This window comes from Asterias amurensis, chromosome 20 (genome assembly GCF_032118995.1).
Source record: "Asterias amurensis chromosome 20, ASM3211899v1".
Classification (NCBI taxonomy): Eukaryota; Metazoa; Echinodermata; class Asteroidea; order Forcipulatida; family Asteriidae; genus Asterias; species Asterias amurensis.
The window spans coordinates 14221871-14236654 of record NC_092667.1 but is presented as its reverse complement, the minus strand read 5'-3'; the positions used below and the strand labels follow the sequence as shown (position 1 = coordinate 14236654).

Sequence of the window (14784 nt, the reverse complement as noted above, 5' to 3'; positions counted from 1 at the left end):
GGTTAACGAGCATAATGTACTGCAAAGGTCGTTGAACTTTTTTTGGATTCAACCATTTTTTACAGGGGTATCACAAATACTATAATTCTTATATTTATTTGTTCTCACAAAATTTACCTTACAGTGAGATAAACGAAACACGGGCGTACTGAGATATATATTTTGTAGTTCAATTTAACCTTCAAATTAGAAAATAATTGATAACTCAAAAGTAAACAATCATTTTATGGTAGAAATCTACCCCATTACGCTAGTAAAGTTACTTCAGTTTGTTTCGTACAAAATGGCGGAAAAGACTAGGTGACCGTGTAGAAAATGGTATGAAGAATTTAATATTTTTCTCCTTTATGAGCACAAATCGGTCCCCGATTCAACGAAGAAAGAATCATGAAAGAAAAACACAGACGTCGGAAGGGTAGGACGTGGGCTGATGCAGCTAAAACGGTAAGTATTTTTGTTCTGAATAAACGGTAATGATGTCACATTGCCGTTTATTTTGGATGATTTGCATGGCAGTCTATGCATGCTGCACTGCAATGCAGTGCACTGTCATAAAACCTGTGGCAAGCAGGCCAAAACAAATGCCAAACTGGTGATATAGATCTCTATTTATTCAAACCCAGTGCAATATTTCGAAAATGTAGTGGTGCACAAATATAAATCCAACAAGTTGATTGTATTTGCAATATAATTGATATCATTTAATTTATTTTTTATAATTAAAATCATAAAACAAGAATTTTGTTAAAAATTTAAATTAAAATAAAATAAAAAATTCAATTTTTTAAAATGATTGTTAGGGCCTACTTGTGTTACTGTGATTGTAAGGGATGCTTAACCGACTGCCCCTTTTTCAGTTCACTCGTTCGCCGTTAAACCAAACCCCCAACAGTTTCTTATGTTTATTGAAATATTAATAGTTGTCTTGCTTCTGATCTTGTGTATAAATTTTGTAAATATGATTACCAAATTAATTTTGGTCATAATGAGTGAAACACTGAAATGAAAGCTAAGTATCCTTTAATTTAAACTTAAATCATATTTTGCAACTTCTTTAGAATTAAATCATATTTAAAATCTGAAGAAAAAAAACCTAAAGCCATAACATGAAGTCAGAATGCTGGCAGTGAGTAGGGGAAAATATCATTTGTTCATCATAAACGTCAACGATTATTTGTCTTCCTTTATCATTTTGTACATGAGATGTATGACATAATTATGACTTTTATATTCATCCAAGTTTGTGGTTTTGTTTGTCTTTGTTTATGTAGGTGTTGGAGAGACAGACAAATACACCCATGAGCTCCAAAGAGATTTTAAAGAACATCCAAAAGTCAAACCTGAAGGACATAAGGTAAATATTAAACATAGTGAGAGGAATACATCCCTAAATTTCATCAGAAGTTGTTGCTTTTTTGGCCCTGGTAAAAAATTATCAACAAAAAACCCTAGTCTCATCAACAAAAACAGTCTCACTCAAGAAGAATGGAGTTATACATAGTTGCATAAATGTGCAAATTTAGTTCCTGGCGGACGGCCGTATTTCCCTTCCCAGGAGACAAAAAGGATAGGAAAATAGATCTGCCAAATCAATGTCAATCAATGTTTGTTTTATTTGTGGACTTATATTGCTTGAAAGTCGTCTGTCCCTCGCATACAAATTGTGTCTCCTTACCATGAGTTGCAATGTGGAATCATTAGGTGAGGTTTCAGAAACACCGTGTGAAAATGTCTTTTGAGTAGTGGTGGTTCTGAAAAAGAACTGGTGGTTCTCCTGAAGACGATCAGAGCATACTGATCTGAACATCGGATGGGACATAAAGCTGTAGGTCCCACACTATCAACGCACGTGAAAGACCCCAGTACACAGTTTGTCACAAAGAGGAGTTCGCCCCGATGTGTTTGGCGATTAAGGCTCTGCACTAGAATGGAAGAAAGAAACAAAAGTAACATTGAGTATCAACCATCAGTTCTTTTCAGAACAGCACTACTCAAAAGAGTTGTTACCGCAAACCTCACGTAATTATATTTCCATCATGCAAAAGTTTCAAATCCAACTCAATGTGTAATCGTTGAGCTAATCCAACCATTGTGTTCTTGTTTGACTCCCCTTGCATGACATTAACGTCACCTCCTCACGCTCTGTAATGGAATGTTCCTCCCCTGAAGAAGGTAAGAGATAGGACTGGCATGAAGCTCTCTTGGTGTGTCTTCCCTGCATGTTGTGTGATAATGCTCACTGTTATAACACTTTGCATTTTGGTCACTTACTAAACTATTGTGTGTTCTGAAAGGGAAGGTATACCTTCATTGTAACATCAAACTTATGCATCATGACATTTGCAAAAGTTTAAAAGATTTTAAGTTGGAATCCTCCCTTGTAAATTTGTGATGATTACTAACTCACTTTATCTTTATGACAAAAATTAATGTGTCTTTACATAGAAGTTATGCATGCAGTGTACATGCGAAACACACATCTAGCACCAAATGAAAGACACTCAAACAATATGTCTTCTTAGTTAGATGAGGTTCGCGGAAGCACCATGAGTAAATCTCTTTTTAGTAGTGTTGGTTTTGGAAAGAACCGGTGGTTGACAACTCAACGTTCCAGTCAGTATGCTCCGATTGTCATTGTCTTCATTCTCCTGAAGACGATCAGAGCATTCTGATCGAAACGTTGAGTTGTCCAACCAATGGTTCTTTGTTCACATGGTGCTACCGCAAACCTCACCTATTAATACTCCCACCTTTCAAACTTTCAAATCCTACGTTGTCTTCTGCACGCTGTTAACCTTGCATGGATTGCTGTGTCTTAACAACTAAATCAAGGTTTGTCCTTGACCTTTACAATGACTAGCCAGCAAGACCACAGGCTTCTAAGTAACCCATGGCACTCACAGCTTTTGCTGTGGTGCACTGTAAGTCTGGAATTCCACGGAGGCCACGAAGGCTATTGCCTCCAGTGTCCTGGTTTTGGCCTTGGTGCCCCTTTAACAAATTCCCATAGACTTTATGATTTTCCCAAAAGGAAGTGCCCTTTGCAGAAATGAAAATGACATTGCCCTCTCAAAGATGAAATGACATTGCCCTCTCAAAGATGAAATGACATTGCCCTCTCAAAGATGAAATGACATTGCCCTCTCAAAGATGAAATGACATTTCCCTCTCAAAGATGAAATTCTAGGACTGGTCCTGTGCTTCAAGGTTCCATTACAAATTAACATTGAAGTGACCTTTTACCAGAGGGAACTTGCTGTGCCCCTTCTAGAGCGAGTTCAAGTCTTGTGAGCAGTTGGCATTTAATTTTACTAGCCCACCAGATCGGGCTAGTCCATAACTTTATGAAGACACTTTTCAACAGTGAACTATCCAGTAGACCACTTAGAGAGACCTTTGACTTGTCCTCAGGTGGTTTAACTGGCATTTGTCCAGCGCAGCACTGTTCAGGGAGAATGCTGTAACTTAACAATGCAATGGTTTTGTTATTGAGATAGAGTGACACTAACCATTAACAATTCACATGAGCCCCAGGAGTAGGTGGCAGCGTGCCCCTAGTGACAGTTGATTTGGGTCGATAGCCCAAATTAATTAAGTGTAGGCCGCACCTCTTAGTGGCCTGCTGCCTACTGGCCTTGTGATGTCCGGCGATATCTCACAACACAAATTGTAAAAAAACTACCCCCACATTTTTTATGAACATTCACTTTTACATTTTCAATTTCTGTCTATTTAAGTTGCTCGTAACGCAATATAAATTTGGTGCAATCACACAATCATAGCCCAATGAATTATGACACTGAACGATGCATTGAGGGAACAAAATACTTGATTATTGATGAAGTAGTAATTTTGTTTTTATTTACAGTGGTATCGTACCTTCAGCCTGCCTTAACGCTGTTCTTCATGGCGGTTCACGAGGACCAGATGGAATGTTCTACAAAGTTGGAGATATGATGGGAGTTTATGGATTAAGGGTGAGAATTCTTGAGTATTTTAATAATAACAGTTATAATAATAATTAAAACTTATAAAGCGCCGTCTATCTAAGACTAAACTTTGGAACTCTCTTCCTGGCTACATCCGCTCTCCACAGAGCATGGAACAATTCAAAACTCTGCTCAAATCCCATTTGTTTTCTATTGCCTTCTGTTCAGTTTAATCCTTTCGTTTGCATTTTGTTAGCGTATTTTTTTGTTATTGGTTGCTTTATTGTTTGCCTTTTGTTTTTTGTTAAGCGCATTGGTATTTCTTTCAGTTATGAAATGCGCTATATAAGAATTAGCTATTATTATTATTATTATTATTAACTTATTCCGAGGCGCATAAAAACAAACAAAAAACAGAGAGAGTAACAAAAAAAGAATACAAATTACGTAGAAAGAAATAAGAGCATGTTGAATAAAAAAAAGGTTGGAATTACATAAATAGGTTGGCAAAAATAAATGATAAAAAACAAACAGAAAGTCCATCTTAAGAAATTTTTAATAGCTGGGTTTTTAGCAGTGTTTTGAAAATGTCCAGAGACGCTGGTAGTTTTATTCTCTGTTTTAATTCTAAGAAATCATGAACAAACTGAGGTAGATACTGAACCAGATCTGATATTTTGATATTTTACAAACCTGAAATATTTGTCCCTGGACAGAGTCACTTGCCAGATGAAGTCAAACTAATGCTGGAATTCAGAGTGGATGACAGTGTAGACACGTCTGGTACCCAGGATGCAGCTGAGAATGCAGGTACAGAAACAGGCATCTCCAAGCCTGGCGCCAAGAAAATGCGTAAGTTGCATTTAAGTTATTACAGCTTATCTAAACCCTGGGCCAAATTTCATAGAGCTGCTCAAGCACAAGAAGTAGCTAAGCACAACAAAATAATGCCTAACAGAATAAGGTTACCAGCCAAAATACCATCTCACATGTATTATCTGTGGCTGGTGTCCTGCCTAATTTTGTTAAGCAGAATTTGCTTGGGCAGTATTTTCTGCTTAAGCAACTCTATACAATTAGCTCTGTATCAATGCATTGTTCGTTTGTATCTTTATTTTATGGCAGCTTTTGTAAAGCACTCCGGTCTTTGTGGGCGCTATACCAATGCCTGCATGTCCCTTTTCTCAGTTTGTGTTATTCTTTCTTTTACCATGAGCAGTGTGCTATCTCCCAGAGAAGGCTCATAATAGTGTCCCAGCCCTGCGTCATTTTACCCTGTCGTCTGCCTCTTCAAGTAGCGCTGTAGCTGGTCACGCCCCGATGAGAGCAGTCTCAGAAGCAGAGGAACATCATCATCATCATCATCACCGTGCTAAAGGCCTTAAAGCTACCTCTCAGATGCATAGTCCAACCAAGCTTAAGTTCACGTTGCACCACAAACATCGCCGGAAGCAACAGATCGTACCTAGGATTATTCTTAAGCCGCTCAAGTCACCGCCAGGAAAAGAACCAAACTATGCTGGTAAGATTTTTATTTACTTTATTTATTTGTTACACACCCATCAGCACAAATTAAGGATGAGTAGGAAACAAGAAGAAATATTAGGAAAACTAACGCAATAAGGTGGGGACTGAAAACCTAATCCACATACAGGACTCTGGTCCACAGAGGTGAAAAGCAGAGAAAGAAACCAAGGGGGCTGAGAAATATTAAAGGAATGTTAGCCCAGTGACCAGGGCTCTAATGTAAAGCGCATTGATAAGTTATTGTAAAATGCACTGTATTAGAACTAATTCAAGTTCAAGTGACGCTCGAAGGGATTTGCTAACAGCGCCCTCCCACAAATTGTTAACTTCCTAAATAATGTGTAATTACACCATTTTTCAGTAATTGTCTTTTGGGTCTTTTCCAGCTGAAGTCATTGATTTAACGCCATCACCAAGTGACAATGAAATGGACCAGCAATCGCTCCCTGATGATACTGACATTGACACCGACACTACCAAAGATGATAACTCTGAGAACATCCAGGGTATTACTGATAATCACTCCAGCATCAGACAGTCCACAGAGAACACCAACGCTGCCGATACTCAACCAAGTGTGTCTACTAATCCACTCGGATTAAAAGATAATCCCACTACTCATAATCCTACAAATATCGGAGATTCATTTGTTGCGAGTGTGACGACGAGAAGCCAAATTACAAGGGATGATAAAACTAGTTTGCCTTCTTTGTCCAACAAGTCTGAGCCTCCACCAGCTAGTCGGGTGTCTCAGAGAATCAGCATGCGACAGGCTATGCCTCTACAGACCCAGACAAGGTCCCAGACCATGAGTAAGCTTATGGCCAATGTACCTGGATTCAGTGGCAAGGTAAATTGAATATCAGTCAATTTTTTGTCTTTTGAAAACAATTTTTTTTTAAGTTCACAAATCAAATCATTGTGGGATAAACTGGGCGGACTCAAGTCTGGCAGGAGAAGTTTACTCAAGTCTACTTGATAAAAAGTCGTTTGAGTGTGGACGTGAAAAAGCAATTATTTCAGAATATTGATTTTTGTTTGTTTTTTCATTTTCAGCCTCGGAACAGGGAGAAGAAGTTTTCAGGTAAGAGATTATAGTTTTTCCAGACAAGTTATTTGAGATACATTTGAATTTGACTAACTTTGTTATAAATCCATTCCTATTTAGACACATTTATTTACCCTTACTCATCAATGTAAGGGTGAAAACAAATTATTTTCTTTATCCCTGTGCAAACATAACATCTATTAAAGTGTGGCGGTACCCATTGCTAACACATATGTAGGATTCGGAATGTCTCTAGTTACTGGGCTAGCTCAGTGGTGTAGTGGCAAGAGATCTGCTCTAGTAATGCAAAGGTTGTGGGTTCGAGTCCCACCTGAGTGATTTGCTTTTGAAATTCAATCACAAAACTTGTGAAAGTACCGAGTATACAGTGCAAAGTGTGTAAGGGTTAAAACCAACTATATAAAAATGTTGTTGATATTTTTGGTCTGCAGTGATTTCTAAACTTCATCCTCCTAAGAAGATGAGCCTTCATGTTGACTTGGAAACGCCCGACTCCATTCTTGCAAATGTCAACCTCAAGGTAAGAAGCTACATTACAAATAAATTTGGTTTAATGTTTGCTAATAATAATAATAATAATAAAAATAAAGACTTGTATTGTGCACAAATCCATCCTGCTGGGTGTTCAAGGCGCAGTAAACCAAAAACAAATGAAAGAAAAACAGACACAACAAAATTAGTCCATGAAACCTGTAACATAAGATAAGTTTTGAGAAGAGATTTGAATTTTGTGGTACAAAGACGAGATCTAAGATTAGTGGTAGAGAGTTCATGATGCGTGGCGCAGCTGAAGAAAAAGACCTGTCACCCCAGGAGCGTCGAGACTTGGGTTAAAAAAGGAGAAGCATGGAACTGTGTTTAAGATACATGAACAGAGTGTAAACTTGAAGTAGTTCTGAAATATAGGGGAAAAACCTTGTTGTTAAAAGCTTTGTGGACAATGAGCATCAGCTTGAAGAGAGGGAGCCAGTGAAGTTATTTCAAAACGAGGGCGACAGAACAGGATTTTCTAGACAGTGTCACGATGTTGCAGTGTTTTGGGAGCGTTGAAGACGGGAAATGTGGTTGTTAGGAAGACTATATTTCGGAACATTGCTGTTCTCATATGACATAGGCCTACATGGTTATCTTTTTTAATACTTTATAAAACTTGATTGTTTGCAGGCTTTGATTAATAAACACACCTTCAATAGTTTACCTGCACACTACCAGTACAAGCTGTTAACTCTCCTACCTGGAGTTGATAGAGTTCATACCAACGACAACTTCATCAAGTAAGTAGTGCCATAATCTTTCTTTAAAGGGAAGGTATAAGCTTGGTAATCACTCTTAATATTAATGACAATAAAAGGGTTGGGTGAGAAGCCTGCACCAGCTTTCGATAGTATAAAGCATGTTCAGATACATTTCATTAATGTTATGTGGTTAAGTAAAAAGATATTAGTTTGCTAAACATTTGAATCTGAGAAGCTTTACTGCAGTAACTTTTCTCAGAATGTGTATTTCTTTTTTGGGATTAATATTCCTGCTGGGACATATTCGCTCCGGATTTCCAGTGGTATCTCAAAAACATGACCACCTTTTGAAATTAAGTTTTCACACGTTAGTTTGGTTGTACATACATGATCTACATTTATATAGGACTCAATCAAACAGTTACAAAAACCAGTTTTTATGAAGCAAAAATTAACTTTCTTCATCAGGATGTTCCCATCTGCTCTGGACAATGAGTTCTTTGCTCGGGCATGCAGCAAGTGGAGAGAGCGACTCTCTTCGGGAGAGTTTACCCCCGAGTCTCAACAGAGACTTAGACAGGAGATGGATAAAGACAGAAACAAGTTGGACCCGTGGAAGGTGAGAACTGTTCTTGTCCGACTTGAAAGTATGTTTTGAGACCAGTTAATAACGAGAAGTCCCCTCGGTCCATGAAGCGAGAGTAGTTGTCCTGGCCAAATTCCTACCCTTCCACCCAGGTATAAGCAGGGCCCAATTTTATAGAGCTGCTAAGCACAAAAATTTGCTTAGCATGAAATTTTTGACTTGATAAAAACAGAATTTGCACGTGATTTTCAGGATAAGCAAACAAGAGCTGAATACCAGTAACTAGCAAACTGCAACAACTGGTTGGTACATTTGGTTGGTAATCCTGTTTTTATCAAGAAAGAAATTTCATGATAAGGAAATTGTTGTGCTAAGCAGCACAAATCTGGTCATAATCTATCTTATTTTACTTTTCAGGCCAAGCATTTTGAACCTTCTTGGGGTCAGTCCATGCTCGCCACTGCCCCTGAAATCCCCGAGTCCTTTGCAAGCATGGGGGTCATCCCCCCAGAGGAGAGAAAAGCTCCTGCCATGCACACAAGAAGTTCTGCTCAAAGGAAAACATCATCTTCGAATGCCGTCAGCACTGTGTATCGGAACACTCGATCCGCGACATCTGGGGGGCATCACCACTACCACAAGCTGGGGTATGATTCATCTTCAAGACATCACAGGGGCTTGTCTTCAAGAGAGAGCAAGCGACTCCAGAAACATGAGAAAGAGAGAGAGCTTAAATATCGTTCCTCGTCGGAGCTCAAGAGTATTCCTAAAGAAGAGACATTAGCAAAGGACTCAAACTTGAGATCGGTTATTGCGGACATTAACGTCAAGCAATCTTCAAGTGGTGAGGATTTATCATCAACACCAACAAACTTTTCCTGTAGTTCTCTCCTCTCCAGTATGGCCATGGAGAGTCAACGTCATCAGGTAGCTGCCAGCTTAGCAACTTTGTCATCTTCCAGCTTACCAATCATGCAGCACGCTGAGGCATCTCCTCTGAAGAGGCCTTCAGAGGGCAAAGTTGATGTTCAGGAGAAGCGACTTTGCAGGAACGATGACGCTATTGAAGTGTTAGAATCTTACGGTGAATCATCTAGGCCTTCGTCTAATCCGTCTTCCATGTCACTTCTTACTGCCATCTCGTGTTCCAATTCTCCACATTTGCAAATGTCCCAATCATCCACTGAGAACACTCCAGATGCAAAGACCAAACTCCTGACGAGCGTCAAATCTCCAATGAATGCGGTCAAGCAGGGCCACCACACAAGAACACTGGCCCAGATCAAGGCACAGACCCAGGCTCGAGCGCAAGCCCACGGGCAGACACGTACACTTGCACAAATAAAAAAACAAACAACGGCAAAATTGTTAGCTCGATCTGTTGCACAGGCTGAAGCTCAGTCGCAAGCAAAGGTGACGGGTCATGTACCGACAATTCTTGGTCGACCGCGATCGCAACATTGGAACACTTTAAAGGCAGTTAATCCAGTGTCTGCATTATCAACATCAGTTGCCTCCAGTAGCAGTGTCATACAGGCATCCTCTCAGGATACGGTCAAACAGCAACTACAAAACAATGTTTTACACGTGGCTGTGTCAAATCAACAAGTTGTTCAGACCATACCGTCGTTTTACATTAAGGCACAGCCTGGAAGCGGATCGGTCAGTGTTGTGTACGTGACTCAACCTGATGCGGTGACCCTGGTACCTGCTTCTGCCGCCGCTCTCCAACAAATGAACAATAAGAGCCCGAGTCCAGCAAAGCAAGTGCTGACCCCTCAGACGTCCTCCAGTCAAAAGGTTCTTCAAATGTTACCACAACCCAAGGACTTACCCATCTCTAATGCTGCAAATTTTCCCCAACGTCCGAAGTCAATCAGCTCCATTTTGAATATGCGGAACGCGGAATCACAAAAAAACAATGCTTCGTTGACTAAGAAAGTCAAGAGTGAGGACGGGACGGGTAAAGTCCTCCCAAACGGTACCTGTTTGGGAGTCTCGAATGCAATCGAACCCTCGCTGAGTCAGTCCACCTCCAAAACGCAGTCCACAGAATTGAACTTCTCAGTGCTATCCGGAGGGAACACAGCTGCATTCCTAGAGAACAAGGTGAGCCTTTCAGCTCATCAGCCGTTGCCGACAATGGTCCTTGGGGCGCAAGCGGTACCTGCAGACGCGATCAAACTGTTGGCCAAGGGTAACGTCCAATTGGATCCCTTCTCGTGTCGTCCGACACCAGGAGTTGTATTACAACGAGTGGACATGCCTGCCAATGGGCGGGAGAGTGGAGATAGTTTGGATGTTTCACCGGGCAAGTGCTCCTGTCGTCTTGGTGCTATGGTTATCTGCAAGGGGTGTGGGGCATTCTGTCATGATGATTGTATAAGTTCAACGAGCCTATGTATGGCTTGTGTTGTAAGGTAACTTCTATTGTAACCATTGCGGTAACGACGTAGCTTTACTTTGATGGTTATCAATGTCTAGCTCTCCATGCTAGCTTGGCAGTGTAACAGGTTGGTTTAAACAGCCCTGTTCATGAAATGTAAAACAGCTCTCCATGCTAGCTTGGCGGTGTAACTTGTTGGTTTAAACAGCCCTGTTCATGAAATGTAAAACACTCAAAATTATACAGAATAAAAACATTCATGCTGAGTACATTCTCGGGCCTGGAATTTCATGAGAGGGCAAGGCCATTCTCATTTTGCAAAGGCCTTTTCTTCTGGAAAATCTTTATTAAAGTTTATGGGAAACTTTTGAGGTATGAACTAATTCCAGGCACGAAGTCTACATACATTCCAAATTTACCATTTGGTTTTGATATGCAACTTATCTTTAACCAAAGTTAATGCATCAGAACAAAAATCACTAATAATAAGGATACTCTACAAATCCTAAAAATTGATACATTTCACTGATAATTGGGCTGTATTGACATTCAACAAACCTTGCATGCGATGCCATTTGAGTGGTGCTCCCTCACCTATTGTTCATTGGACACACCTGTGAGCTCTGCGTACAAATCTGCGCGTTTCCATTGTTTTGTCATCATTTTATTGCGTCAATGCAAAAGGTGTATTATGATAGAGCAGCAGGCAATTTGACATTCAACTAAATTTAAAACTTAACAAGATAAAGAGAATGTTTAATTCTATGCACGGAGAGTTTTTTTGTAAATAACAAACTGCTATGTGTAATACTGTAAATACACTACTTGTATAGTTAAGAACGTTTACCATTTACTTAATCCTTAATATACTTAAGGCATTGGACACCTTTGGTATTTGTTAAAGACCAGGGCCCAATTTCATGGCTCTGCTTACCGTAAGCACAGAATCGGTGCTTACCGTAAGCACAGAATCGGTGCTTACCGTAAGCACAGAATCGGTGCTTACGGAAGCAGGGAATTCTGTGCTTACAGCAAGCGTATTTCAAGGGTTAGCAGCGAATTTGGTCTTCTGCGCGTGCGTACTTCATGTTACTAGGCATTCTACGCTTACAAGGCTAGCACAGAAATTCGGCGCTTGCACGTAAGCGGGGAATCGCGATCATTAGCGCAGAATTCGGCGGTAAGCAGAGCCATGATATTGGGGCCAGTGCTCTCATTTTGTGTACCCCAACATAAGCATAAAATAACAACCACATGAAATTTTTTGCTCAATTGGGCATTTTTGATCAAGTTGCAAGAGAATAATGTAAGAAAAACCACCTTTGTTGCACAAACTTGTATGCTTTCAGATGCTAGAGTAAGGCTTCAGGCCTGAAGTCATTCTCAGATTAAACAATTTTAGAGAGAAATTTACTTTTTTCTCTTTGAACATTTTAAGGGGCACCAAGGCAATGGCCAAGAATTGGTAGGCAATTGCCTCCGGTGCCCTGCATTTCAGCGAGGTACCACATTGTTTTATTCAGTTGGGCATACAACTCGCCCATTTAACACTATAAAATATTGGTGATGGGTTGAAAGTATTTTTTTAAAGGTGGGTCTTTTCTGTTTGGTACAGAGCAAGGTATGATTATGAAAAATAATTAAGATTTTTTTTTCTTTACACGTTTGTTTTTATTTTTGATTCAAGCATTACTTTTCTTTGCTGAGCAAGTTTTTGTGCTTACTACAAGCTCTATGATAGAGGAACAATCCGGGCCCATTATCCCACAGCTGCAACCTTGTCGGTTTTAATCGGTGGTTTAAGATTCTGTCGCCACTCATAAGACTAGGAGTTCTTAAGACCCACTTGTCCCTTCTTAGTCAACTAATCAGTCGCCAAACAACTGTTAATAAATGAGAATCTAAAATTTTGTTTGAATGTTAATTCTTGTTAAGTTCATAGTTTTTGATAAAAATATCCACTGGTATCATGATAAATTTATCACAGTTTTATACCTATCTAATTTAGTATTTATTTTCAATTGTTTCTTGTTTAAAACATAATAACCCGTTCCAACTATGTAAAACGCTGTGGAAGTTTACAATAGATAATTGTTTAAAATCAAATCAAAGTAATTTTGTGAAATAAGGTTTATTGAAAGTACAGGGCCCAATTTCATAAAGCTGTTTAGCAAAAAAATACCGCTTGACAAATTTCTAAGCACAAAATTGAGTGGGGTGCCAGTTACAACAATGTAAACTCAATGTAATTTGGGCTGGTAACCTGTTTCTGTTAAGCAATACTTCTCTGTGCTTAGCAATTTTTTGTGCCGACAGGCTTTATGAAATTTGGCCTAAGCCTCTTATGTTATTATTTATTGCTATAAATGTCTTGAAGCATAGCATAAACCACCCATTATTCGTTACATCAGTTGAGATTAGGAGGTTGACACTGTAACCGTTCTCGATCTCGAGACCAGACTCGGGGTCTCAAGACTGGTATGGTCTTTATCTTAACTTTCTGCGTAAACTTCAAAAACATAATATCTTGAATAATTTTCTTACAATCATGAACGAAAGTACCCAATGACATTGTGTAATCACACGATTGCAACTTGTTATTGTATTAATGTTTTAATTTGATATACGCTAAAAATTTAAGAACATAAAAAATGTATCTTTCCCTCATTAAGAATATAACAAAAATTCATTCAGCTACCACAGATAGGAGGGACCCACATAATTGATCCTGAAGGGAACTTTTGATTTATTTGTTATTTTTTTCAGCTACCGCAGCAGCTCAAAAGAAGTTATATTTCCTAACCTTGGGGTACGATACAAGATGTTCCACAATTTGGCCTGCAGTTTTTTTATTTTTTTTTTATTTTGAATTTTTGGGACCTTATGAATTTTAAGCAAAGTTATTTATCAGTGTACCCTTTGTCAGCCCTGGAATTTCATCTGTGCGAGGACAGGGCCATTTATATTCTGCAAAGGGCACTTCCATGGCTTCTGTGTAATTTCAGGCCTGCTTTCTTAAATGTGTATTGGAACTTTTCGAAGGGTACCACGGCAAAAACACAGGGCACCACGGCAAAAACACAGGGCACCACGGCAAAAGCGTGGGTCATTTCGAGACCTGTGTTTAATCGGAGGATTTCATAATGAATCATCGTGTGACATCAATTCAAAACTTTAATTGCACTTAGATTGAATGTTTATTTGATTGGAGAAACTTTGTGCCATGTTTGACATGAAAACAATTTAACTTTGGTCCTTGTATAGTATTTAACTAGTTTCATTTAAGATAATTTGTATAGTTATTACTACTGTGTATTTGATAATATCCATGGATAAAATGTTAAGGATTAATAAACTGTTCATAAATTTTGAAATATTTGTTATGTTGAAAAACTTCATCTGTGAAACAGTTGGTAACTGATTTTTGTTCTCTTCTTTCAAGTTTAAAAGATTTTCTCTGTAAAAAAAAGATAAGATAATGGAAGTCAAACAACTTGGAAGCCTTTACGAGGCTAGAGAGTCTAGGTTTGAAGCATAAATCCATTGTGTGTGTGATAAAAGACTTTACTGTGGTGGCTATACAAGGATATTTGTGTACAACATCTATAGGAGCTGCTTAAAGGCAGTGGACACTATTGGATATTACTCAAAATAATTATTAGCATAAAACCTTACTTGCGAGTAATTGGGAGAGGTTGATGGTATATAAAACAACGGCTCCCTCTAAAGAACGTAGTTTTCAAGAAAAAAAAAGTAGTTTTCCACGAATTTGATTTCAAGACCTCAGAATTAGATTTTGAGGTCTCATAATCAAGCATCTGAAAGCACACAACTTCGTGTGAGTGACAAGGGTGTTTTTTTCTTTCATTATCTTGAAACTTCGACGACCAATTGAGCTCAAATACTTCACAGGTTTGTTATTTTATGCATATGTTGAGATGCACCAAGTGAGAAGACTGGTCTTTGACAATTACCAATAGTGTCCAGTGTCTTGAACTGCATGGACAAAGGGAAACCAACTTTATAAGATTCAAATTGTTTCACACCCAAGA

At 38.9% G+C, this 14784-nt stretch overlaps 1 protein-coding gene across 1 annotated transcript; it reads left to right on the top strand.

Moving 5' to 3' along the window:
* Positions 1–193: 193 nt before the first annotated feature.
* Positions 194–14743, top strand: LOC139952065 (uncharacterized). The gene is made up of 11 exons (XM_071951007.1): positions 194–444; positions 1272–1354; positions 3869–3977; positions 4646–4781; positions 5149–5451; positions 5843–6306; positions 6513–6540; positions 6957–7045; positions 7690–7799; positions 8229–8379; positions 8764–14743. The coding sequence occupies exons 1-11, from the start codon at positions 388–390 to the stop codon at positions 10768–10770; spliced, it is 3537 nt and encodes a 1178-aa protein (XP_071807108.1). The 5' UTR covers positions 194–387; the 3' UTR covers positions 10771–14743.
* The last annotated feature ends 41 nt before the right edge of the window (positions 14744–14784 follow it).